This window comes from Mixophyes fleayi, chromosome 1 (genome assembly GCF_038048845.1).
Source record: "Mixophyes fleayi isolate aMixFle1 chromosome 1, aMixFle1.hap1, whole genome shotgun sequence".
NCBI lineage: Eukaryota > Metazoa > Chordata > Amphibia > Anura > Limnodynastidae > Mixophyes > Mixophyes fleayi.
The window spans coordinates 106,788,746-106,816,033 of NC_134402.1; the positions used below are offsets into that span (position 1 = coordinate 106,788,746).

The window sequence follows — 27,288 nt, forward strand, 5'->3', positions numbered from 1 at the left end:
AAAAATTATGGTATATGGTGTTTATGGATACAGTTATAAACAAGCACAATTAAAGGTAGAAATGACTATCCCTCAATAAGGTATTTATAATACATTTAGCAATAAGTAGCAGTGAGATATATATATATATATATATATATATATATATATAAATTATATATATATATTTTTATTACTCTTAAGATACATTAGTCGTGCCCTAGACTCAGTGGCTACTGCGTGGCTAGTATGTGTAGATGGATGCACAGCAAAACAAATGATGGCAGGAGAAACTACTGCTTAGTTATATATTATTAAACGTAAGCTATTTGAGTTGATTTTTCTACATGTTGCTTGAACACATCATTATTGGGGTTATACATGAAACAACAGTACAATTCCGGAGCAGTATCGGAAGTGTATCTATAAGCAAAAGGTTCCACACCAACAATTTGAAGAGACCTACACCCACAGCTTCTCAACCCCTCACCTAAAAAAAACCACAGGTCCATTGTAGTACCAACATCAGCTATCAAATGTAAGAGTCTACTCATAAAGCTGTGGAGGAGCTGAAAACCTGAAGAAAATATGTTTCCTTTGGAGAATGGCATTCGCAATTCTTCTCTCCATTCATCAAGGGGTTCACACAGGAGACATCATTAGCCATACAAATGCAATAGCGCTTCCCATTTTTGCTGGCAGCATTAGGATGCCAGAGACCAATGGCGAGGGTGGAGTGGATGGGGTTTCGCTGGGGCTTGCAGATTATTCCCAGCATTGTAAATAGCAGAGGTACTTCATTATGCAACAAATAATGGTACATACCGACACCCCATTAGCACCAGTGATAAAAAGGCTCCTTACTTTTAAAAGCATCTCTACTCCTCTTGCTGGCTCTAGTCTACTCCAAACAGCAGCCTGGCAGCACGATCTTTGAGGCTTTTCCCCAGGCAACAACAGAACACGTGCCCACTGTTGAGCTGTCCAGCAGTCTTCAACATTGTCTGAGAAGTGTAAGCATAGCGACACAGAGCAGAGGCAGCATACATCCCATAAGAACAGTCAGAAATCCGATCCTGTTCTGAATGAATGCTCGCTGTCTCAGGAAACATAATAGTGATGTGGGTCTGACTTTCTTTGCACAATGTGGCCATGCTTTCACCCACAAAAATCGCTGACTTAATGTTCCGGTATTGAGACCAAGCTACGCAATTTCTAGCATTATGTATCTAATTTCAGGAAAGACAGGCAGTGGAAGATTGAATTATATTTTACAATATAAAATTGTGCAACGCAGATAGCGTCACTTCTTGCATTGTGTGAAGGCTATAGTAGGATGTGGGCAGTGATTGGACTGTGTTCTTCCTCCTTTACTCAATGTGCGAGGATCTCTTGCCGACACTGAGCTCCTCTTACACTTGGTGTAGGAAGTGCACTGATTGTTTTGTATAATCAGTCATCTGAGTGAAGTGCAGTGACAGAAGAGCAGGCACTGAGGAGAGCGGTGCCCCCAGCATCTCCTGTATTTCCGCTGTCAATGTGCTTCTCACAGTTGAGTGATGTGGGCAGCACATAAAAATTGATCCGAATGATCCCCATGTGCTCCATCTCACACTCAACAAGGAGTGTGGCGTGTTAGTGTGAAGGCACTCACAAAACAGCATGTGTACTTAGAATGCAGATAAGAAACCCACCCCTTCTAGATCCCCAATGTTTTTGGGGTCTGGTAAAAGCCCATGCTATATTTCCATACCTAATTAGTATGCATATTATTTAAATTATTAACCATATGTGAACTTACCTTATTACTAACTTGGAAAATCTGCAACGTTACATAACCTGTTGATTGTAACCGGTTTCTTACACAGGACAACTTTATAAACAGGTCTCATCACTTAGGAATTAGAAACTATCTAAAATGAATCATCATAAGTGTACAAGATCTACTATATGGAATTTTCTAAAATTTCATAATTGAATAGTATGCCTAAAATATTCTAGGTTACAATGAAAAAATGATGTCTATCAGTCACATTACAGTCTTTGTAAAATTGTTGAGTATTGCTCCTCAGTGACTGTAGGAAGACACACTCAGTGAACAGGTCTGTAGGAAATTATCACTGAATAGCAGCAATGATTTCATTTGTGTTTCTAATTATCTAATGATCTCCTTTTGAAAGAGAGACCCCTGCCAGATTTTATATTTGTGTGTTTAATATATAGGGTAAAAGATAAACTGTTATTATGAACTCTTAATGCAGTTACACTATTTTATATCTTTAAACTACAAATGTTTTTCGTTTGGAAATCTTATTGCCAATTTAGAAAACGTTACACGAATAAACCATTAGCCTCTCTTAGCAACATTAACTCTTACTAGTGGACTACATCCCAACTCCTACTATTGGGATGCTTGATTCCTTTTCAGCAAAGGCCTACTGAACTTTTAACCCCGAGGCATTGTAAAAAGAATTCTATAATGTCCCAACATACCAGTGTCTGAGGAACTGTAACTGCACCTTGATTAGGACTGCAAAAACTTGCATAACACAGTAGCCTAGAAGACTTTTTTGCATTTATTTTAATAAGAATTTAACAATGTCATGAAAATTCTGCCAGGGTGAAGAAAAAACAGTAAACAAAATGTTTCCATAACTTGTTTATTCTACAATGTATTGAACATCATAAAAAAAGGTTTTATGCAACAAACTGCATTTCAACATTAAAAAGAAAATGATTTTGTTTCCTCCAAAATGTAAACAAGAATCTCAAAGACAAAACAACTTTAATGTGGATCTTCCATGATCTGGACAGCTGGGCTCTTCATACAAAAGTAAAATAATAACAAAATAAAACTATATATAGCTATATTCACATCCTTCTCTTCTGTGTGCTTATATACAATACTGAAAAATAAGAAATGTTCACATTAGTATGACCGCAGCAACATAAATAAATAATACACTATGTAATACAAATCACATCATTAAAGCCAGATATTACGACAGTGTTGGCTAACCTGTGACACTCCAGGTATTGTGAAACTACGAGTCCCAGCATACCCTTCAAGCAATAAGCTGCTATATATTGGCAAAGCATGCTGGGAATTGTAGTTTCATAAAACACCTGGAGTGTCACAGGTTAGGCAACACTGTATTAGGAGTATGAGGTCTTTACTCAAGTAACCTCAGCCGACTGTCTCATACTAGGTTGAGACAGCACAGCCTAGTGGAAGACGAGATGACGGCGACATGATTATTTGAGAGAAACGCAAAACTTCAACATTTTCATAAAACCAGCAAGAAGGTAAATTGCACTTTTTAACTTACTCTGCAGCTTTTATTAAAAAACAAACAAAAAAAAACCTGCTAAACATTTATATACAAATGCCTTCATCAGAAACCCACCTCCTACAATTAGTCAGTGGTGAAAAGAAAGATAATATAGGCAAAAATGCCAAAACTGCAAAGCATAGAGTGTGAATCCACTAATCTAAATACACACACATCACACATAAAGGGGCCAAGTCAATTCTAGAAATAACCCAGCCTACGCACTATTACCGTTATTACAGAGGTAATAGTGCTGATTTTGAGCAAGTATAAACAATTAAGTAATTTCTGTTTTTCATTTTTAGCAAACAAAAGTTTTTGGAATTTTTATTTTGATAGGTCATGGTACCAAATGCTTTGTAGATCAGTGCCAAAAAAACAAAAAACACTACTTCAGTCTATTTCAAAATCTGAATCTGTCTCGTTTTTCCAAGTTACTATACACACACACATAGACTGACATCATTAGTGAATCACTTGATTTTTATGGTGAAATGTATGGCTATACAGATATTTTTTTGATAATTCCTTTGGCGTTTCCAATTTCGTAGATATTGATTTATTTTTTTTTGCAAGCGGTGCATTAAGTACACTGGAAAATTGCCAAAATCTACACATTTCCATGTTTGCTGGACGGTTTATGGGCTATACGCAGTCACAATATTGAGCGATTGTAAATTTAAGCCTGTTCAGTATTAGGCCAAATCTTTAGTCTTTCAAAGAATACATGACCGGTTTTGGAATATATCTATATCAATATCCAAAATTTGACCAGTCGATGGCCCAGACATCTTGCAATTAAGGGCTAGCAGGGTACACAAAAAAAGTGAACACATTTTATAAAGTAAGGAACACAAAGAAAAACATGTTTTCTGCTCAATGAAGGAGATTAACAAAAATACATCTAGAATATTAGCCTCAAATTATACCTTTTTTTTTTTTTTGAACAAGTTCTTTGTTCTCAAATTATATTTAATTGGTTTAAGTTCCCAATGTAATCAGTTTTGGCATAGCTTATGTCACCTTACATGAAATGTATGCAATGCTGTTATAGTGAAATGGTAAAAAATATGTTATAGCCCAAATTCATAGAAGGAAAACAATCAAATGACCTAGTTTTATTAAATTATTATGAATTATTAAATCTATATGGTATTTTTGCATTCAATATTTTCCTGCAATATCTCATCTAGTAAATAGACATTAGTTTCTACCTGGGTGTAAATAAGCTGGAAATCAATATATTATTTAACCCCAACAACCATTTATCCTCATTATTGTACCTTAAATGGTCAATCAGATATAAACTAATATATACCATTTAAGAGTTATATATTCAATTTCCTCTATAACAGAACAATTTATTGCTGAATGGCTACCATTGATTCCTGTAATGGCCAACTCTTAAAACTTTTCCTCTTCAAGACTACATTCACACACATCATATTGTAGCATCAGTTTAAAAGCACAGCTTCTTCGGGCCCATTTTTATTAAATATGTATCATTTGTTGTTAATTGTATTTAATAAAAACAAAAACAAAAAACGCACTGATACGATGATTCATAAACAATCAAGCATTTTGATTTACCATTATTTCCACGGATAAACGCATCTCCGTATTTGTTCTTCAGCTGTCCATTTACATATTCTTCTGTCTGTTCTAAAGCAATGTTCATGTACCCATCTAAACATGCCAAGACACCTGAAAATTGTAGAGAAAGTTAGTGTAAAAGGTACCTGATGTGTTTTAAGAATTATCTTTAGTTGTCGTGAACCCATTGCAAATACAGTGTCTTTTCTTCATATGGAAGTTTCTTACATTTACAAGTGTGTACGGAAACATTTAAAGGATAATGTCTCTTAGTACTTAAATAAAAGTTTTGGGTGGATTTTTATAACAAAGTTATTTCCCATATATGTCAGGGTACCGAAGTCAATAGTTTAGCTTTAAGTAGGCAAGAAGAGGTACATCAAACCCCAAATACATTAAAATTATACCATTAACAGTATGGCTACAGTACTTCTGGATGCATGACTGCTTTAGAAACAAATGAGAACTCTGATATTGTTGTGTGACACTATGACCTTCCAAGGTCAGCAGAAAATACCAGTGGATCTTGTATGACCCCAGTCAATTCCCCAAGTGCCAGCTCTAGCAATCAACAATCATGCTAGACTATCAAAGCTATACACAACCGCTATATCAAAAAAACAGCACTCTAGTTTGTATGTAGCGACTGGATATAGGCTCCAGCAACAAGGTGAGACACAGAATGCCTCTCACCTTGCACGCTTGTCAGTCGTGGCATATGGAGCCGTTTTCACTGGCATGCCGGCCTTTTAGGCCATGTCCAGACAGGAAGGGGGAACACTAGTTTTGCAAAGCTCCATGCTTTCACTGCTTGTCTCCCCAGGAGAACAAGTACTCAGTTTGGGCTGGAGCGCGTGTGTTCATTTACAGAGGCATCGCAGCATCCAGCTTCTACTCCTCCCTTCAGTTTCATCTATTGGTCAGACCTAACAGATGCAATGTGAGTGCCTTCCTCGCAGTACATAAACAATGAGGCAGCCTTCTCCAAGTAAGTTAGCTTTCCCACCTGCATTCCATCCTGGCCTTTTCCCTGCTCACGAGTGCCCAAACTGTGTGTTTTGTCTCCACATGCTTGTCCCTTTCTCTATCCCTCTTTGAATGCATGTCTCCCTCTGTATCCCCATACCATCTGTTCCCCCTCCATTTTCTCCCTTCAGCCCCCACAACCCACTGCCGCTTTCCCAAACTGGAGCATTCCTACCAGAAATGACATGTGACTAAAGTCTGTAATGAGTAATATATGCCAAAAGCTGTCCTCATTGTCTCTCCTATATCAACACTGGTTAATTAACATTTGTTAACATATTTAATTATTAGTGGGTGTTTGCCTGTCATGTGCCTTAAGTTATTTTGGAATTTTCATGAATTTGCTAAAGCACAATAGTCTGCATAATCCAGAGAGCCACATAATTTAACTGTTGCAATATTAAAAGTTAATAATGCACACTCATTTGCAAATAAGGATGTACAAAATTGTCAATAAGAAAACCAATATGAACAATAAGATACATAATTTGAACAGTTATCTTTTCTCCCAGCCCACTTCCTAATATATTAATAATATATTACCTCGATAGTCAACTCCAGAATTAAGCTTCACCACAACAGGCCGCCCAATAATCTGTTTCAAAAAGTCGCTCGGGGTTTGCTTTCGCAAGCTCATTCTGATTATTCCTGAAAAGATTAAATCATTTTTTTTTAGACAAATGCAGTGTCAGTAATATTTACAACACTAATTATGAGCATGTAAATTCTAAACATAAAGGCTGATAAGTAGCCCAAGTACACTTCAAATGCAGCAGCAGCAGGGACACAGTGGACACAATACATACCGTATTTTTCGCTCCATAAGACGCACTTTTTCCCCCAAAAAAGTAGGGGAAAAGTGTGTGCGTCTTATGGAGCGAATACTGCATGCCAGAAAGGAAGGAAGAAAATAAAACTTACATGTCCAGCGTGGAGAAGCGGGTCCCGGCCAGGCTGCAGATCCTCCTGAGCGTCCGTCCCTCCGCCTATCTGTGAGGACCTAGCTATCACATGGGACGTCCCATCTGCAGCCTGGCCGGGACACGCTTCTCCACGCTGGACATGTAAGTTTTATTTTCTTCCTTCAGGAGGATCCGCAGCGCTGAAGACACCTGAGGGAATAAGATAATGCTATAGTGTTTGTGAGTGTGTGTGCTGGAGGCTATACTGTTTGTGTGTGTGTGCCAGTGTGCTAACATAGCATGTGTGTCTAAGAGTGGGGATCAGTGTGTTAATATAGTGTGTGTGTGTGTGTGTGTTGGCGAGTGTGAGTGAAGGGGCCAGTGTATTTTGTGTGAGTGAAGGGGCCAGTGTATGTTTTCCTTCTCTAAAACTAGGTGCATCTTATAGTCAGGTGCGTCTTATGGAGCGAAAAATACGGTACATTATTTTTAGTTTAAATGAACAGAACAATACTAACCTAGAGCCTGATTTTGACCTTAATATATATGCAAGAACTTGCAGTACACATTTTGCAGCAGCAAAAACAGGAAAGTTAGCTTATTGAACTGTTGGATACATTTCAAGGTTTGCATTAAAGTAGAATCACATAACAGTGGCCAATCATCAGATATTTCAAAACCATGGGCAGTGTTGACACCAAGGACTGTATAATTTAGGCTGTGAAATTGCAGAAGTATTCTTATTATTATTCCCTATACAATTAATTTTCCTCTACACTAAGAGAAGAAAAACATACTTGCACTGAAAAAAATAATCTACATGAATACACTACAACAAATATCCGTTTTGGTGTGCGGGCTTTACCCAATATTTCGTGTTATTAGAACAAGGTGAACGTGGACCACTGGTATTATGTGGGCGGTCTATTGTCACTATAATAAGGGAGCGTTGGTGTAAAGAGGACAAAAGCCACCAATACCCATGATTATAACTACACAACACAGACATCACACACTGTACCTGGGATCAGACTTTCCGCTCCACTCTGCAGTCACCGCCCGCTCTACGAATCCTGCCTAGGACCAAACTTAACCAGCATGCAAAGCTGCAGTCTTCCATCAAGGAAACCAGTGCAGGTGACGTAACTCCGGGGAATTGACTTTAGCCAATAGGTGTGTTGTTCTTCCGGAGCGAAGGGCGGGGCATGGAGCAGACAGGCGCGTGCTTAGTTTATAAAGTGGTTGTCATAGGACCGGGTGGTGTCAGTCAGTGCTGTATGTACGTCTGTCACTGTGCCCGGGACCAGCGCATTACATTCTTTTCCCATTATTACGCTTCTTTATTATTATTTTGTAATTAGAAACTACGGAGAATAAAGTTGATTACCATAAATCTAGACATACATACTGGCACACACTGGCTGTTTGTTTTCTAAACTGTGGTCCTAGGTATAGTATATATATTAATGAACAATCCCACATTATGTAAATCGGTAACTGCATGGCTATATCTGTTCTTGATGCTTTATCACAGGGGTAGGCAACCTGCGGCTCTCCAGGTGTTGTGAGACTACAAATCCCAGCATGCCTTGCCACCTATCTGTTGGTTATCTACTGGCAAAGCATGCTGGGACTTGTAGTTTCACAACACCTGGAGAGCCGCAGATTGCCTACCCCTGCTTTATCAGTTTATTAAGCATAAATAAAAGCTGCACAGCGTATCCTAATTGTAATGTCATGCGGTTGTTTAACATCTGTGACTGAATTTACACCAATGTGTACAGCAAGGTGGTGTCTCCTGTAAGGAAGTCATTATCCATTTTGGATGATGAGCGAATTGTGGCACTTTATAATCTGGTTGTTTTGCACCACTAAATCCCATCAGATTTTACTGCCATCTCTGAGGTATTATGTACTTTAAATGGGTTGCCAGACTAAAAAACATAATATAAAACACAATGAAGCCAAGATAATAGAACACATAAATAAACATGGCAAATGAAGTAATGGCAGCCCCTATATCCCTATTATGTCCTGAGTTATTTATTAACCGAAAGGGGTTGTCTGGCTTTATCCCCCACAAATTGCAAATAGGAACCTCTCCCGTGTTTTTGTATTGAAAGAAAAGTATAACATGCAAACTGTTCATAGTAAATCAATTGAGCTCTTTGGACAAGGTTCCAATTCAAGTGCTATGGACAAACAAAATCCACCAATAATTCAGGTAACTGATTCTAGGAGGGTGGGTACATGGCAGTCAGGATTCATTGAGAAGGGCTTGTCTGAAGTCTCACACCCCCTCCTTGTGTATAACCCCCACTGTTTATTTCACATTACCAAAAAAATATCCGGTTGAATGTTGCCTTGCCCAACATAATGTAAAGCACAAAAATAAGAACATGCTTTCTTATTTCCTATCATTTTAATATAATATGTTTGAAATCGGACTTCATTACAATAACTATATAATAATTGAATATATAATAAGATGCTTTTAGACCTGGATAAGGAAGTATTATCTCCATCACAGAACATGGTTTTCTCCGGAAGGAAATGACAAAACAGTTTTCCTAATTTCACACAGTGCTGATTTTGTAAGGAAAAACATCTTTCTTTATTAGGCTGCCCAATCAAATTTTATATTACTATGTTTAGGACATATGGGGCTATAGTCTTGTGTCATATTGGAATAGATGTATTTTTCAGATTATATATATTTAACACATACTTTTATTTTACTGGCTGGAGATACAGAAAAGCAGGCGCATATTGCAACAAAAAATAAAATACAATTTTCTTATTTTCTTATTTTTTTACAATCGGTGCAATCCTTCTTAAAATATAATTACATACACAAAATGGCCAAAATGTATGTGGACACCCCTTCTTATTAGTGTGTTTGCCCATTTCAGCCACACCCATTACTAACAGGTGCACGAAATAAAGCATACAGCTATGCAATCTCCATAGTGAACAGCAGTAGAATGGATCGTACTGAAGAGCTCACCTTTCCAACAAGTCAGTTTGTCAAATTTCTGCCCTGCTAGATTGCTCCTGTCAACTGTAAGTGCTGTTATTGTAAAGTGTAATGTTTAGGAGCGGCAATGGCTCAACTGCGAAGCAGTAGGCCACACAAGGTCACAGAATTATACCATTGAGTGCCGCATTGTGCAGAGTCCAAAAATCGTCTATCCTTGTTTGCAACACTTACTACCTTGTTCCAAAACTGCCTCTGGAAGCCAAGTCAACACAAAAACTTAGTTGGGAGCTTCATGGATTGGGTTTCCATGGCTGAGCAGCCTCACACAGGCCTCAGATCACCATGCACAATGCTAAACCTCTACAGGAATAGTGTAAAGCACACTTACATTGGATTCTGGAGTAGTGAAAACTCATTCTCTTAATCACGCTTCCCCATCCGGCACTCCTTACCCCCTATGCACCTAATCACAAACACTTTACACTGAAGTCTAACCCACTTATCCATAAGCCCTGCCCCTTTCCAGGTCTGCAAACTGGGACAGTAGGGAGGTATGTGCACATTCCCATCTAGGCCTGCAAAATAGCTGCACTAGGCATTTGCAGTAAGGTTTTAGTTAGAGATGGTCACTGACCCCTGTGTTTTGGTTTTGTATTCGGATTACCTTCGTGTTTTGGTTTTGGTTTTGCAAAACCGCCCTTGCGTGTTTTGGTTTTGGTTTGTCTTGCTATTTTTGAAAAAAATAAAAAAATTTAGTGCTCCACCAGTTTCTTAGATAAGTGAGGTAATTCTAAAGCTAATAAATTAGGAAAAAAACCAGTTTAATACCTGGTAGGCCGTCCTTAATTCGAACACTTGTCTGCAAATTATACAGACAAACCTGGTTGTCTACCTCCTCCATCTTTGATTATTGGCAATGTAGCCATCGTCTTTGGGTGTATATTACACCCACCACTTGTAGTTGAATATTAAAAAAAGCAGCCTGCACAGACTGTGGAACTAGAAAGTGAAATTAAATGGACCACGGTAGTTTGGTGGCTATCTATGCCACCCCCCGCCCTCCACTTGTAGTTGAATATAAAAAAAGCAGCCTGCACAGACTGTGGAACTAGAAATTCGAATATACAAAGAAATGGACAAAGGCAGTTCGGTATCTGTCTGCATCAGATCCCCTCTCCACTAGGAGTAAAATAGAAAACTATTCAGCCGTTATATAATCTAGAATAGAAATAGAAATTAAGAAAGGCAATTTGGTATCTGTCTGCATCATAATCATCAACATCCTCATTAGCGCCCTCGTCACCTCCACAAATCTCCCCCTCATCCTCTTCTATTTCCAAAGTGGCATCCTCAATTTGTGTATCACCGGCTACACTCGGGCTGTTCAGGTACACATCGGCAGAACTGCTGAAAGGACCCTTCTTTATGGGTACACTAACAGAATGCTCACAATTAGACATACCACTGTTGGATGGACTCTCCACAGGGATTGGTGTCATTTGTGAGCAAACATTATCCTCTAATGCCTTACTGTTATCTTGCAGCTCGGCTTTGACGCGTAACAGTAGTTGTGCACCAATTGTAGGCTCGGTAACTTTTTGGGATCTGCCACTAATAGCCAAAGGTGAAGGCCTTCCTCTCTCTTTGCCACTACATGTGTAGAATGGCATGTTGGCAATTTTTTTTTATCGGCACTTAACTTTTGCTCAGTAACACTTCTTTTTCGCTTCAACACAGTAAAAAAAAAAAATTGTGTTTGTTTTTTGGACTGATTTCGAAACACTGTGTAGTTTGACATCGCCTTGTCCAGATGACGTACTGGGAACACTACCATCAGGACTGGTGACAGAACCTGGTTGCTCATTCTGCTCATATGTGGACTGCTTTAAATCCATTCTGAGCCCAAAGCACTTGTAGTGCTACAAATGATTTGGTAGATACTGCTGACAGATAGTAATTTTCACAGCCAGAAATATTTATGCACAATTATGGCGGACACCCCAAAAGCACTGGGGAGGGCTAAAAAGTATTTGGCAGATACTGCTGACAGATAGTAATTTTCACTGCCAGAAAAATGTATGCACAATTATGAGGGACACCCCAAAAGCACTGGGGAGTGCTAAAAAGTATTTGGCAGATACTGCTGACAGATAGTAATTTTCACAGCCAGAAATATTTATGCACAATTATGGGGGTCACCCCAAAAGCACTGGGGAGTGCTACAAATTATTTGGTAGATACTGCTGACATAGTAATTTTCACAGCCAGAAATATTTATGCACAATTATGGGGGACACCCCAAAAGCACTTGGGAGTGCTAAAAAGTATTTGGCAGATACTGCTGACAGATAGTAATTTTCACAGCCAGAAATATTTATGCACAATTATGGGGGTCACCCCAAAAGCACTTGGGAGTGCTAAAAAGTATTTGGTAGATACTGCTGACATAGTAATTTTCACAGCCAGAAATATTTATGCACAATTATGGGGGACACCCCAAAAGCACTGGGGAGTGCCAAATATTTTTTTTTAAAAAAATCCTGTATCCTCCTCTCTTCTCTAGCGTTTTTTGATAGCTCAATTGGAATAAGAATATTGTATTCTCTGTCCCTGCTCTAATCAGCCTGTGACTACACCCTGCTCTCTCCCTCTGTCAAATGGCGATGGATTGCTGTGCAGGCGTGTATTTATTATCTTGAAGTATCGCGAGAACCGAGCCCCGAGATCCGACGACGTCTCGATGACGTTCGGCCTCGATTTGGATTCGGAGCGGGCGGAGAGTACCGAGCTACTCGGCTCGGTACTCGGATAGGCGATATTCGGATGGATTCGGTTCTCAGGGAACCGGACCTGCCCATCTCTAGTTTTAATGCACCTTCAAGCAATATTTTGTACGCACTTTAATACACAAGCTGGGGTTCTGAGAAGCAGATTGCAGGACCATGCCTTTTCTACAAGCTAAGTATCCTTTGTCTAGCTGCTGATTAGCTGTTAAGAATTGAGTTATAGTGTTTTATAATCTCTTTATTTAGAATACAATAAGTTCACAATGGTGAATAAAATGTTACAGGTGAAGTATTCAGCATTGTTGACAATAAAATAAAACTTTGATGAAATGACTGCCTTATTTGAATAGAAAGTGACCTACTGCTGGTTGTTTACTGTGTGATCATTCCTATGTATGGGTGGTTGGGTATAGGTCCCAATACATGGAAATTTAGATGGGAGGGGAACATGAAGGTATAGAAAAATGTCAGTTATGGAAGGTGTTTCACAGGGGGCGAAAGAAAGGTGACCAAGGGGTAGGTGGTAAAAATCCTGCCTCCTATATATTCCCTGTTATAGGTGTATTATTTTTGACCAGGTTTCCTAAATCCTCTGTAATTTTTTAATAAGTTATTATGCAGACTTATATTATATTCTGTGCTTGAAACACACCAGATACAGGTAATTACTTCCTGACATGATGGGCTATCTGTTTTTTTTTTCTAGTTCTGTGTAATTTGACAGCAGAACAGATATACACTGTCAATTTGTCTTTAGACTTCGCTATGGATTAAGCTATGGACCTCCTAAAAGTAATGTTATGGGTTTGGAAATATTCCTACTCCTGTTATGCCAAATATAAATTCTCAGATATTGTTCCAGAAGGCCACAACTTTCGGGCAGGACCACCATACATTAAAAAAGTATTGAGCTGACCACACTCTCTTTAACATCAGTCATGTTTGGATAGATATCAATATCTTGTTCAAAACCCAATTTATGGGTAGGACACATAGGCACATTTTTTCCTTTTCCACTATGTATCCAAAATTAATTCCATTAGTGGTTTAAACACTTTCCCGTAAAGAGAAGCACGTGAAAATCTAGAACTGTCTGCACTGAGTTTGTACAGGGCATATAGCTGGGTTAAGGCACCATTGCCACACCCTGTGCTACTGTCCCAGTAGCCTGGCACTGAGACCACAGGAATCCGCCATGGAAATGTTTCTTGCACAGACACCTTACTAAATAGACAGTAGCGTACCTTGCACAAGGACTGTGTTACACACCACTCCTCACTGCTTCACCTGCAAATGATACACAGAAAACCCCCCACAAAGTGCTACACTTCTATCCCAGATAGTGTATGCCACCCACACTAGTCAAACAAGGCACAATGACCCCAACAATAACTGTGTGCTCACTATGCTGCGCAACTAACAATCATAGATAACATATAGTGCACTATCCTGACTACTTCTATAACACCATCAATGCACAACTGGACAAAACAATGCAATCGAATCACACAATACAGAAGTTAACAGTGAAGCAGCAATGAATGAAACAATCAAGGAATAATCACCTCAGCCTATGTGTCATGGGAGCCTGACTGAGCATCCAATGGGAAGAGTGCACACAAAAAGACTAACACTAATGGGGGCCTGACTAATGGATGCTGTGAACACAAGGCATAGCAAATACAGTTAATGAATGTTCAGACAAAGGTACAATAATTTTGGTCTGAAAATGGCAGAAAAATGAGCAGTGCGCAATCTCTGAGCAAGACAGAGGCACAGGGTGATACCTAAGGAAAGGTTAGAAATATAGTATTGAGGCCAGGTTCTTGGCATGAATATTGTTCCCACAAGTGTATGGCCTGTTTACTGGTGCCCACAGGCATGTAGCTTGCCCTGAATGAACTGAAGATACAGGTCTAATACAGGCAGGGTCGACGATGACATTTCCTTTGCTCCACTGCCACATTTTGCACATGTTCAGTGAAGCCCCTTTGGGCCTACCGTTTTCCACGCGCCTTATGCCCGACTATTATGGCCATGGGCCTCATGTCTGAATCTATGCCCATGGTCATACTGTATGATGCAGATGCAAGGCCATGTTTATATTTCATAAAGGCCTAACCTAGTTCAATTAGCTATAGTTGCCAGCAAAGTGGAGCCATGATTGTCTTCTCCCTTGTTTTCTTTGTAGTCTCTGAAATGAGGTTGCGTCCAAATGAAATCCATATAGCGTTTGGTCCAACATCTTTTTGTCAGAGTGAGCTGACAGGATGCTACCCAAGTCCAGTTAGTGCAGTGCCTTCAAGACCTGTCTACCCAGTTAGACGCTCTACAGAATACTCTAAATCAGGCCTGTCCAACCTGCGGCCCTCCAGATGTTGTGAAACTACAAGTCCCAGCATGCCCTTCCAGCTACCAACAGGCTGTCTACTGGCAAAGCATGCTGGGGCTTGTAGTTTCACAACACCTGGAGGGCCGCAGGTTGGACAGGCCTGCTCTAAATAATTCTGAATCTCCTCTGGCCGTTGCTGAACCTCTTGTTGCAGTTACAGCTCCCATACACACCTTCAGTCTGCCTCTTCCTCTCCTGCCAAATATGATAGAGATTCTAAAACTTGTTGGTGGTTTCTGAACCAATGTTCTATTCAATTTTAATTATTTGCGCATAACTTTTCAACCGAAAGGGCGAAAGTTGCTTATGTTATTTCTCTGCTCTCAGGCAAGCCTTAAGCCTGGGTCTCCCCTCTATGGCAGTAACGACCCCCTATTCCTAGACTGTTCCTCCTTAGCTTCATTTCAAAAGATCTTTGACAAACATGGTTGTACTTCCTTCGCTGCTTATATTATTCTAGACTTTGCATGGTTCACTCTCTTATATGTGGTGCAATTCTGTACACTCTTCAAAGTTGCAATGGAACCACGAGGCTCTGGTGGCTGCATTTTGGCAGGGGTTGTCGGATCGCATTACGGATGAACTAGCTTCCTGAGTGTTACCTACCTCCCTTGATGATTTGATCTCTCTGTGTAATTGAGTGGCTCTCCGTTTTCATAAAGATTAGAAAAAAAAGGATTGACTCACCTTCCAGTTATTAAATTAGCACCACAATTCCAAACACCTGTTGCCACTGAAGAACCTATCCAGCTTGGATGCTCTCTCCGGATGGAACGTGAATGGAGATTCAAAGTAATCTGTATCTTTATTGTGTTGACACTGGTCACCTGCTTGCTGCATGCTCCAAGCTTTTGGGAATTGCCAGGTCCTAACTTGTTTGGGAGAGGTCAGGTTAGGTTCCTTCAAATACTCTCACACGCCGGAGCCGCAAGCTGGGTACCGGCGGTCTTACCTGCTTCGGGCGCGCAGAAACTCCGGCGACCTTTGCCGCATCCTCCCGATGGCAGGCGCCATCTTACTTTCGGGTCTGCGCATGTGCAGACCCGTTCTTTTTAATACCTTCCCACTCGTCTCCTATTGGTCCCACTCATTTGGTGGGATATTTAAAGCACCTGACATAGCTGTCAGGTGCCTGTTCTTTGTGATCACTTTTCTGCAAGTGTTAGGACCTGGCTCATTCTCTCTTTCTTTGCTCCTGGAATCCCCGCAGAGTATCTCTTGTCTGCTGACTACATATTGGACTACCATGCTGTTCCAGTGACTCCGTTATTATCTACACTGAATTACCTCCTAGTGTATGGCTACAGTCCAGTATTTCCTGTCCGCAGACCACGTATTGGACTCCCACATTGTTCAAGTGAGTCTACTACTTACTACTCTCTCTATTCACTTCTCTCCCAAACCGGTCTGTCTGGCACTCTCTGAAGGGGGCTCCTGGTGAAGACCACCTGTTCCGTGCCCTTGGGTAGAGTTGTGTCAAATCAGGCAGATCCATGGGATCCTAAGATCATCCGTGAATTCCTTGACATCCTAGTCCTTTGAATCCAAATAATTGTTCTATCTTGGTTACTCTTCACTGTCCTTCCGGAGCTGCAGAAAATTTTATCTCCTCTACTCTTGTGAACCAGTGGGCTCTGGAGGTTCCTGTCATTCTTACCACCATTGATTGCAGTCAAATTCCTAGTGGTACTATTCATCACCATGCTTCTACTTTAACTCTCCAAGTCGGAGCTCTAAATCAAGAGCAGATCTCATTTCTTGTAATTCCTTGAACTACTAGTCCCATTATTTTTGGCATCCTTCGGTTCCAACTACATTTTCCACAGCTGGATTAGATTTCTGCCCAAGTATTAGCATGGAGTTCTTCCTGTATTTCTTGTTGCTTACTCAAGGTTATTCAAGTGTTACCTAAATTGATTACTGCTGTAACTCCTTCCTTTCTTGCTCAATATGCAAGTTTTATGCATGTATTCAACAAACAGTCCTTGATTTTGCAACCTCTCCCAGCATGGGACTGCCCCATTGACATTCATTGTGGGAAAACCCCTCCTCGTGTCTATCTTCTCTCCCTCCCAGAAACTCAGGCTATGGCTAAATATGTTAAAGAGAACTTACAGGAGGGATTTATTAGACCATCATCATTTCCAATCGGCGCCAGATTCTTCTTTGTGGAGAAAAAAGATGAAACACTTAGCCCATGCTTTGATTATCAGGGCCTTAATGCTGTAACCATCAAGATTCGCTACACTCTACCCTTCATTACTGAATTATTTGATTGCATCAGAGGAGCCACCATCTTCACTAAGCTTGATCTCCATGGTGCCTATAATCTGATTCGTATGCGAAGAGGAGATGAGTGGAAAACAACTTTTAATACAAGAGATGACAACTATGAGTATTTAGGGATGCCCTTTGGTATCTGCTATGCTTCTACAGTCTTCCCAAGTTTCATAAATGAGTTCTTCAAAGACCTACTTTTCTCCTGTGTGGTTGTCTATTTGGATGGCATTCTGATTTTTTCTAAACACCTGTCAGGTTTGCACACAAAGAAGTGAGTGGGATCCTGCTGTCTTAACTGGGATTGTCTAGACTCCCCTAGAGGCGCAGAGTCTAACATGGTGGAAGGTATTCAGGGAATTCTGCAAGGGAATTTGGACTTTAGCGGCTTCCACCCTGCAGGTCGCGGCCATCCAGGGAAGTTCCCAGTGTGACAGATGGGAGAACAGATCTAAACAGCAAACAAAGAGATACAGTTCAGGTATCAGTTGATAATAAAATCAATTACCACTTAGAAGTGAAGCATGAGTGCAAGGTTCAGTGGAATACGGAATGCACTGCAGATGATGAACCACGACTGTATGCAGAAGAGTAGAAACAATCAACGAAGTTCCACAATATAGGTAGAATACATAATGAACGTAGACAACAGCAAGGACTCCAAGGGAGTGGAATATAAATATAAAGTTCACTGGAGTGCAGAGAACACTGCGGATGGTGGAGCACAGCTGTTATACAAGAGAGTAGAAACAGTCAATGGAGTTAACGGTTCAAGCTGATGCATAGTGAGCATTAGCAACAGCGAGTACCACTAAAAGGGAAATAAATAGTAAGTTCAATTGAATCCAAATATGCAGCAACGATGAAGAGACACAGACACCACAAAGATGTGGAATGAGTCGGCAGTAGTCAGTGGTACATGCAGAGTAGCTAGCGGGCGTTGATCACAGCGATACCACGGATGAGTGGAACAAATGAACAGAGATCAGCGGCATCAGATATGCAGCAACGATGAGCCACGGCTTACCACAAGGATGTGGAGCAATTCAGCAGTAGACAGCGGTGTATGCAGAGTAGCTAGCGGGCGTTGATCACAGCGATACCTCAGATGAACGGAACAGATAAGCAGTATAGATAATAACAGGAACAGGCAGCTGAACCAGACCAGGTGTAGACTTCAAGAACCAGCAATGAATAGGTGAAAGGAGGAGCCTTATAAGGGAGGACTGACCAATAGTAGAGCTGACTAAAACCACAGGTGAAGTAATCACAGATGTAAATAGTGGCGACAGCCTGTACCAAGAAGAGGTTTAACATGAGACTCAGTGCTTTGAGGCTCGGGTGGAGATACCCGGGGAGCGGAGTGTGACAAGACCTTGTCTTTCACCGTCTTCAAGTATTGGAAGTCCCGTCTTGACTACGTAAACATCGGCTCTACTGTAAGCTAGACAAATTCTCATTCAAACTTGTCCAAATGCCTTTTCTTGGGTATATAGTCTCAGGCCCAGGTCTCCAAATGTATCCAGAAAAAGTTTTTGTTGGAATGACCACAACCTTTGAGGCTCAACGCTATTCAACGATTCCTTGGCTTTGCCCATTATTACAGACAACTTATTCAGGGATACTCCATTCTAGCTACCCCCATCATTGCTATAACTTGTAAAGGTGCGGATGTGAAGACTTGGACTATGGCCACTTCAGAAGCCTTTTTTTTCTTCAGTCTTCAAACAATCTGACACATCAATGTCTTGTTTGAAAGTTGATGCTTCATCAGTCACTGTTGAAGTTGTCTTTTCCCAGAGATCTTCCACTGGTAAGTTGCATCCCTACAGTTTTTCTCTCAAAAGTTTCTTCCATCCAAGAGACATGATACAATTGGGGATAAGAAACGAATGGCCATTAAATTTGCCCTTGCAGAATGGAGATATCTTCTTGAAGAATCTCATTTTCCAGTAGCCATCTTTACAGAACATAAAAATCTGCTGTATCTCCAATCCGCCCAATGCTTGAACCCCTGTCAAGCTCGCTAGTCTTTGTTTTTCTTTTGATTCAATCTTCGTATAACCTTTAGACAGGGGACATGTACAAGAAAGTAGACGTCCTGTCTTGAGACTTTGAAGATGGCCAGAATCCTGAAGATCCATAGAATTGTCCTATTTTAGACCCAAATTTCTACTTCTATGGATCCTCCTGTGACTCCACCCCACGGGAAGACCTTCGTTCTTACCAAATTTCGGAAGAGTCTTATACATTGGGCACTGTGACAGGATGGACCGCCTATGCCACCCTGTCTGTTGTTGCTGGGAACCGGCTGGGCTCACTTTGCCACCGTTCACTTTCGTTATTCCAAATGCACCCTCTAACCGCAGTAGGCGGGGCTTACAAATGCTGCCACCACTGGACTCTTTACCTGCATCCAGTACTGGGTTTCTTCTGGGTAACTGACGCTGCTAGTGTACCCTGTTACTGGTGTACCTGGGCTGGTACCCCTGACCTCTTCCTATGGATCAGGGTTGCTGTGGATGAATCCCCCCTGGCCTATCACTCTGGCCAGAGCTGCTGGGTAGCGGGCGGAGCGGTGGTACCGGAAAGCTTGGGTCCAAACCTCAGAGACAGTCGGGAACGGATTAGAGTTGGGTCTAATCTGTATGACACAGGGATAGAGAAGTTTCCAGCGGGTCTTTAAAGCAAGTGATGTTTATTTGCTCACCCTGGTTGAAGGTACCAGTGAGCAGGTCAGATGAAGCCAGAAGAACAATTTCCAATGCAAAAGAGATCTTTTTTTATACAGTTTTGGACACAGCCTCACAGGGTAAGCCAGCCCCCTGAGGTCTGAGCTATTTTTAGTATCAGGATGCAATATGTTGACCCAAACATGGATTTACATGCAATGCAAAGCTAACAATATTTACACTTATCTGTGATATCCTAAAAGTTGCTGTGATTTTCTGCATCTTGTTTTAGACAAAGAGGAAATCTAACAGCAAGTTGTTAGGAACCCCAACAGCCAGCGCCACAAAACCCGGTGTCTACTCAGGAGTCTGGTTTTCACTGGAGCCCCTAGTGGTGGGGACAGACTTGGCCGCAGACAGCTGAGGGTCGTGAGTTGTGCACTGACTGGGTAGAACCCAGCGATAGCGTATAGGAGCAATTAGCAGAGTGAATCCAGACAAGGGTTGAGGGCCGGCAGCAGACAGAATATCCAGTAAACAACACTGAGGTCAGAGGTCACAGGCAAAACAGCTGCGTAGAGTCCAGGCAAAAAGATCAAGGGGCACAGGCAATCAAACCTAGTCGGGTATCAGGCAGAGGTCGGCAACAATAATCAAATCTAATGGTAACAGGGAACTAGGAACAGAACAGGCTAGTATGCAGCAAAGCAGGAACTATAACCGGCAGGGAGGGCTTGCCCCTTCCTGCCTTAAATACCAGTGTGGTCCAATAGAAACCTGCCCTAGGGGCAAGAGAGAAACAGCCCAGCTGGGCAATAATTAATTCCTTTGGGCGCTACAACCAAAGAGCGTCCCGACCGTTGCCTTGGCAACGGCCATGATATAGCGGAAGTGACGTCATGACGACGGCCGGGACGCGAGGGCACCAGAGGGAGCGAGTCGCGGCGGTGCCTGAATCCGCCGCGGCTCGTTACACAAGTCTAATTAAACCTTCCTGTGCCTTCAGGTGTTGGACCCTCACACATCAAAAGGTCTAATTAATATGAGATTAACATGGGTCCTTTCTTCAGACCGTTGCAGAATACACATTTCCTTGCACCAAAATAGACAAAAGACTTTCTCAACAAATGCTTATTGCATCTTGTATATACCTCAGAAATAATGCATTTCTTCTAGCAAAGTTAAAACAAAATGAATTTCCTCCCCTGGTCTCAGAAATAAAGATATTTAATTTACCAAAATACACACAATATCAAAAATAAGTTAATTTGCAATTATATAAATAAACGTCCTGTGCTATTTCCTTTAAATAAATTTATACCATAAGTTATTTATAAGTGATCCAGTCACAGGCGCATTCTTCTTGTTTCTCTGGGCATGCTGGTTCTCAAAAAATTCTGGAGCTCATATCAAGGAACTATTGGTCACCAACCCTTCATCTTGATGTGAGGAAGATTGTTTCTGCCTGTACAACCTGTGCTCAACACAATATCCCTTGTGAAGCACCTGTCGGTCCTCTGCATCTCATGTCCATTCCCGTGAGACCATGGACTCATATTGCCATGGACTTTGTTACTGACCTTCCTCCAAGTAAAAGATGTAACATGATTTAGGTAGTTGTGGATCGCTTTTCCAAAATGGCTCCTTTCCTCCTATTGATTGGTGTACCTTCTGCCTCATAGCTTGCTTAAATGTTTATCAAATAAATAGTTTGTCTACATGTATGCCCATCATCCAATCGTTACATTTTTTTTTTGACAACAAGCGATGTGCTGTTCTAGCTTTAAAAAAGGGAGACAAAGTCTAGCTGTCAACTCAAATACGTTTAAAAGTGGCATGTTTTAAATTTGCTTCCAAGTACATTGGACCTTTCAAAATTCTTCAAGTGATCAACTCAGTGGCATTTAAGTGAAGTTACCACCTTCACACCGCATTGTAACACTTGTGTACTGTGCAGGAAATAAGTAGTAAATATGGAGTACTTGCCTTACTCTAGATTAGCGCTGGCCGGCCGGTGGTGCGGAGTCTAACGAACCCCCTGGTGTTCACCGAGAACCGCCGCAAGGTGGGATGGGCTTTGCTGCGGAGGAACGCAGGTCGCGGTCCACTGGTCTGCCTCTAGAGGTAAGGATGTGGGAGATATAGCCGTAGTCAGCAAGCCGGGGTCTGGTACACTGGAGTAGAGATTAGACGGGGTCAGCAAGCCGGGGTCTGGTACACTGGAGCAGAGATTAGACGTGGTCAGCAAGCCGGGATCTGGTACACTTGGAGCAGAGATTAGTCGTGGTCAGCAAGCCGGGGTCTGGTACACTTGGAGCAGAGATTAGACGTGGTCAGCAAGCCGGGGTCTGGTACACTTGGAGCAGAGATTAGACGTGGTCAGCAAGCCGGGGTCTGGTACACTTGGAGCAAAGAGGTAACGTGGTCAAACAAGCCTGGTCTGGTACACTGGAGCAGAGTCTGGAAGATCAGCAAGATTCACTGAGAAGCACAGGAAACCGATGAGTCAGGAACAGGAGGAAGTTGCTCTGACGCTGCCCAGGCATCAGAGCAGAGTTCTTATAGAGCATATTTGAATTTCCCGCCTGCCGTGTCATTTGACCGCCCGGCCGGGACCCGGAAGCAGCAGAGATCGCGGCGCTGGAACAGGGACAGGTAAGTGTGTAACAGTACCCCCTCCAAAAAAGGTGGACTCCGCACACTTATACTGGCTTGGTGGGAAATTTCTTATGAAAAGCTCGCAGGAGTCGTGGAGCATGTAGGTCGGTAGCAGGGAGCCATGAATGTTCTTCAGGACCGTACCCTTTCCAGTCCACCAGGAACTGCAGAACTCCTCTAGAGCTGCGGGAATCCCAAATTTGCTTGACTTCAAACTCGGGCTGTTCTTGAATTACCACAGGAGGTGGTGGTCTCTCTGTAGTGGAGAATTGATTAGTAATAACAGGTTTAAGGAGAGAAACATGGAAGACACTAGGAATACGTAATGAAGAAGGAAGCTTTAATCTTGGGATATTTCATAAGGACCGATAAATCTAGGAGCCAACTTCTTGCTAGGAACTTTCAAATGGATGTTACGGGTGGACAGCCACACCTTGTCCCCTGGGATGAATTGAGTAGCTACCCTCTTCTTCTTGTCATACGCCTTCTTAGCACGGTTTGCGGATCTCCTCAGGCTGGTTTTCATTAGAACCCAGATGGTAGAAAACCTGCGAAAGAGAGAATCCACTGCTGGTACCTCTGAGGAAGAGAAGAGAAGGCTGGTAGCCTGGGATGACAACCATACAAGATAAAGAAGGGGGAATTGGAGGCTGCTTCATGGAAATGGTAGTTGTAAGCGAACTCTGCCCAGGGAAGGAGGTCAACCCAATTATCTTGATTGGCAGAGATGTAAAACCATAGAAACTTCTCCAATTCTTGATTAGTCCTCTCAGTCAACCCATAAGTCTGGGGATGATATGCAGATGAGAGATCCAGTTTGGTTCCTAGTTTTTGGCAAAAAGCTCTCCAGAAGTTAGATACAAATTGTGATCCCCGATCAGATACTATATGTGTAGGACAGCCATGAAGCCGAAAAATCTCCTTAATAAAAAGATCCGCTAAGACAGGAGACAAAGGGAGTTTCTTCAAAGGAACAAAATGTGCAACCTTTGAAAACCGGTCAGCGACGACCCAGATAACGGTACATCCTTTAGAACACGGAAGGTCCGTGATAAAGTCCATTGAAATGTGAGACCATGGAACATCAGGAATAGGTAATGGCATAAGCGGACCAGTCGGCCTCTGTCTGGGAGTTTTATGCTGAGCACATCTTGAACAGGCAGAGACAAAAGACTTGACGTCCTTACGTATGGTAGGCTGCCAATACTTTCGGGAGATTAATTCCCAAGTCTTCTGCACCCCAGCATGTCCAGAAAAAAGGGAAGAATGAGCTCAATGCAATAGTTTGATACGAAGAGGTGAGGTTACAAAGGTTTTACCCGGAGGGCAGCTTCTCTCTATCAGGGGGGACAAGCCAATATACAGTTGGTATCCAAAATTGGTTTGTCTCTCTCTGGGGCCTCGGTATCGGTAGCATCAAATGAAGGAGGGAGAGCATCCGCTTTAACATTTTTGGAGCCTGGACGGAAGGTAATATTGATATTGAAGCGTGAAAAGAAGATGGCCCATCTGGCTTGACGGGTTTAGACAGTGTGCAGACCGTAGGTACAGTAAATTCTTGTGATCAGTGTATACTGTTACCGGAAACTGAGCACCTTCAAGTAGATGTCTCCATTCAGAAAGGGCCAATTTGATCGCCAGGAGCTACTTATCGCCAATTCCATCATTTTTCTCTGCAGGGAGAAACCGACGAGAAAAGAACCCACAAGGATGATATTTACCACTTGAGTCTTTTTGAGATAGAACCGCTCTGACCCCCACGGAGGATGCGTCCACCTCTACGAAAAAGGGCCGTTGACAGTCTGGTTGAAGAAGAATTGGGGCTGTAGAGAATAACGTTTTGAGGTCTCTGAAGGCTTGCACTGCTTCAGGAGTACAGATTTTATGATTGGCAGATTTGCAAGTGAGGGCTGTAATGGGGGCTACTAATGAAGAATATTCTTTGATAAACTGTCGGTAATAATTTGAGAATCCTAGAAATCGCTGAGTGGCCTTAAGGCCTGATGGTTGTGGCCAATCCAGGATGGCTTTAAGCTTGGATTGATCCATTTGAAATACACAAGGGGGCGCTAGTCTTCTCGCTTCCCATTGAATTTATTAAAATACATTAATTTTATATATAAATGCAGATATCTTGTAAATATATTCATAAACAGGTAAAGGAATTTTTAATCTTTCTTCCAAAGTCCTAACGCAATCCGAATTGAGACTGCTTCAAAAGGGTCTGAAATTTGCACCGACAAATAAACCGAATCTGTTTAATATTTTTGTTGATCTTAATAGATTCGTACGATCACTTAGCAGGAAACGTTATTTTGCAAGTAAGATAGCCAGGAAAATGGCTGATGGTGCGTTACCAATTATACTTGATAGAGAAGATCTACCAGCTCTCTCCTGTTTAGAATCATTAGAAGAAGAAAACAGTGTTATAAATCTTACGTCACCAGTGAATATCTATGACATTAATACTTTATCCAAGATGGAGAAATTTAAGAAACAATCAAATTTCTACCCCCTCCAATTCAAAGGACCACTAATAGAGAGTTTTTATAAACAGACTATGGAGGATTTCAGAACACTCTGCGAGAAATCTACCCATGCATATAAAAGAGACAATCTGTCCCCGTTAGAGAGGCAAGCCCTCAAAGATTTGACTGCTGATCAGGGGATTATTATTAAGCCAGCTGACAAAGGGGGGAAGGGGCTGGTCATACAGGATAGACTAGATTGCCATAGGGAAGCCATGAGACAATTGGAAGATCGTAACTTCTATGTAAAACTAAAAGGTGACCCTACGGGGACATACCAACAAGCCCTAAAAGATTTACTAGACGATGCTCTTGAGGAGGGCACGATCTCAAAGGATATTATGGGTTACATTTATAATCTCTATCCAGTCACTCCCACCTATTACCACCTACCCAAGATCCATAAGACACTGATTGATCCACCCGGAAGACCTATAATCTCGGGCATTGGGTCCCTGACTAGTAACCTCTCCTCCTTTGTAGACCATCATCTTCAACCTATTGTCTCTACCCTTAAATCCTATATTAAAGATACTACGAGTTTTCTAAAACTGATCCACGGCATAGTGTGGAAGCCTACTTATTACTTCCTCACTTGCGACGTGGTATGCCTATACTCGAATATTCCACATGACCTGGGGCTGAATGCTATTAAAGTGTTTTTGGATAAACAAGAACATCTAGATATTCGAATGAATAATTTCTTACAGTCTGCTATCAAATTCAGACACTTGGGACGGCCATGGGGACGAGGTTTGCCCCTAGTTATGCGAATCTCTACATGGGCTTTTTCGAGGAGTCCTATGTGTGGGATTCAGCATTTGGGGCGAACCTGGTCCTCTATGGACGTTATATGGATGACATGTTTTTCATCTGGGACGGTGACCAGCAGTCCATTTCCCAATTTGTCTTTCATTTAAACTCTAACACATTTGGCTTAAAGTTCACCAGTGAACATCACATGTCGAGGATACACTATTTAGATATAGATTTAAGTATCCATCAAGATCAGATTGTGACTGAAAATTATATGAAAGATGTTGACACGTGTAACTACCTGCATTTCTCCAGTGATCATCATAGACCCTGGAAGATCAATATTCCGAAAGGTCAGTTCTTAAGAATTCGGAGGAATTCTTCGAGGCAGGAAGAGTATGAGACCCATTCGGCAAAACTATACAAATCTTTCATAGAATTAGGTTATCCAAGCTACATCCTGGATAAGGCCATGAAACTTGATAGATGCAAACTTTTTAGGGACCGAGTTAGAGTTACACCGAAGGATAGGTCTTTAGTTTTTATAACCCAATATAATTGTTATACCAAACAAATCAAACAGATCATCAATAAGAATGCGTCCCTCTTAGAACTAGATGATCACATTGGACACATGATTGAGAAAAACAATATGATAGTCTTTAGAAGATCGAGAAATCTAAAAGAAAGACTGGCTCCTAGTTTTTATAAAGGGGAGAATAAGATCCCTATTCCTGTTAAAATTCCACATGCAGAGAGATGGCTTAGTAGAGGAAAAGGCTTTTTTAAATGTGGGAAAATCAAAATGCATGTCATGTGTATACGCAGATCATAAAGCCATCGATTTCATCTCTTTTACATCAGGGGAAAAATTACCCATTACAAAGACTTTGGATTGTCAATCGACCTTCATAATCTATGTCATAAGCTGCAAGTGCGGCAAACAATATATAGGACGTACGATTAGAACTTTGGGAGTACGATTCCGAGAACACTACCGGAATATACTGAGAAATACAAGATTCTATACCTTATCAGCCCATATCAATATGTGTCAAGGCACAAAGCTATCAGGCCTATTGGTTAAAGCCATAGAGCAGATGAATGTCAGACAGAGGAGGCGATAGATTTAACCTCCTCTCCAGACGGGAGGCCTTCTGGATTTTTAAATTAAAGACCCTGTCGCCAAATGGCCTTAATGATTGTATAGAGCTAAACAATCTATGATGAAAGGAACACAGAACATTATTGTTGTTTTCACACTTGAACAATAGTATTAAAAGACTTTGTTACTGTTATATTGCCTCGTGATTACGAAGCAAGATATGAGTGAGATTTTTAAAGCTAAGCAGACTCTAGTAAGGTTGATGTTCAGATGGGAGACCCCTGCGGTGTATGGGTACGAGA

The 27,288-nt window shown here is 41.4% G+C and overlaps 1 protein-coding gene across 4 annotated transcripts; it reads right to left on the reverse strand.

The window, feature by feature from the left end:
• Positions 1-2,625: 2,625 nt before the first annotated feature.
• LSM6 (LSM6 homolog, U6 small nuclear RNA and mRNA degradation associated) lies at positions 2,626-10,222 on the reverse strand. 4 transcript variants are annotated; one of them, XM_075199124.1, is made up of 4 exons: positions 10,201-10,222; positions 6,474-6,578; positions 4,902-5,015; positions 2,626-2,885 (listed from the first exon to the last, which is right to left on the reverse strand). In XM_075199124.1, exons 2-4 carry the CDS (start codon positions 6,565-6,567, stop codon positions 2,851-2,853), a joined length of 243 nt encoding a protein of 80 aa, XP_075055225.1. In that variant the 5' UTR covers positions 6,568-6,578; positions 10,201-10,222; the 3' UTR covers positions 2,626-2,850. The 4 variants fall into 4 exon arrangements, with proteins under 4 accessions (XP_075055225.1, XP_075055198.1, XP_075055218.1 ...); XM_075199097.1 differs by lacking the exon at positions 10,201-10,222 and adding an exon at positions 7,854-7,966; XM_075199117.1 differs by lacking the exon at positions 10,201-10,222 and adding an exon at positions 7,698-7,820.
• Between the last annotated feature and the right edge of the window lie 17,066 nt (positions 10,223-27,288).

What these genes read in the sequence shown, in the direction of transcription:
- LSM6 (XM_075199124.1), bottom strand. Translation starts at nt 6,567, where the DNA reads ATGAGCTTGCGAAAGCAAACCCCGAGCGACTTTTTGAAACAGATTATT. An exon ending in TTCTGGAGTTGACTATCGAG is followed by an intron (nt 5,016 to 6,473) that starts GTAATATATTAT and finishes TACAATTTTCAG; the next exon opens with GTGTCTTGGCATGTTTAGAT. An exon ending in GTTTATCCGTGGAAATAATG is followed by an intron (nt 2,886 to 4,901) that starts GTAAATCAAAAT and finishes CTTATTTTTCAG; the next exon opens with TATTGTATATAAGCACACAG.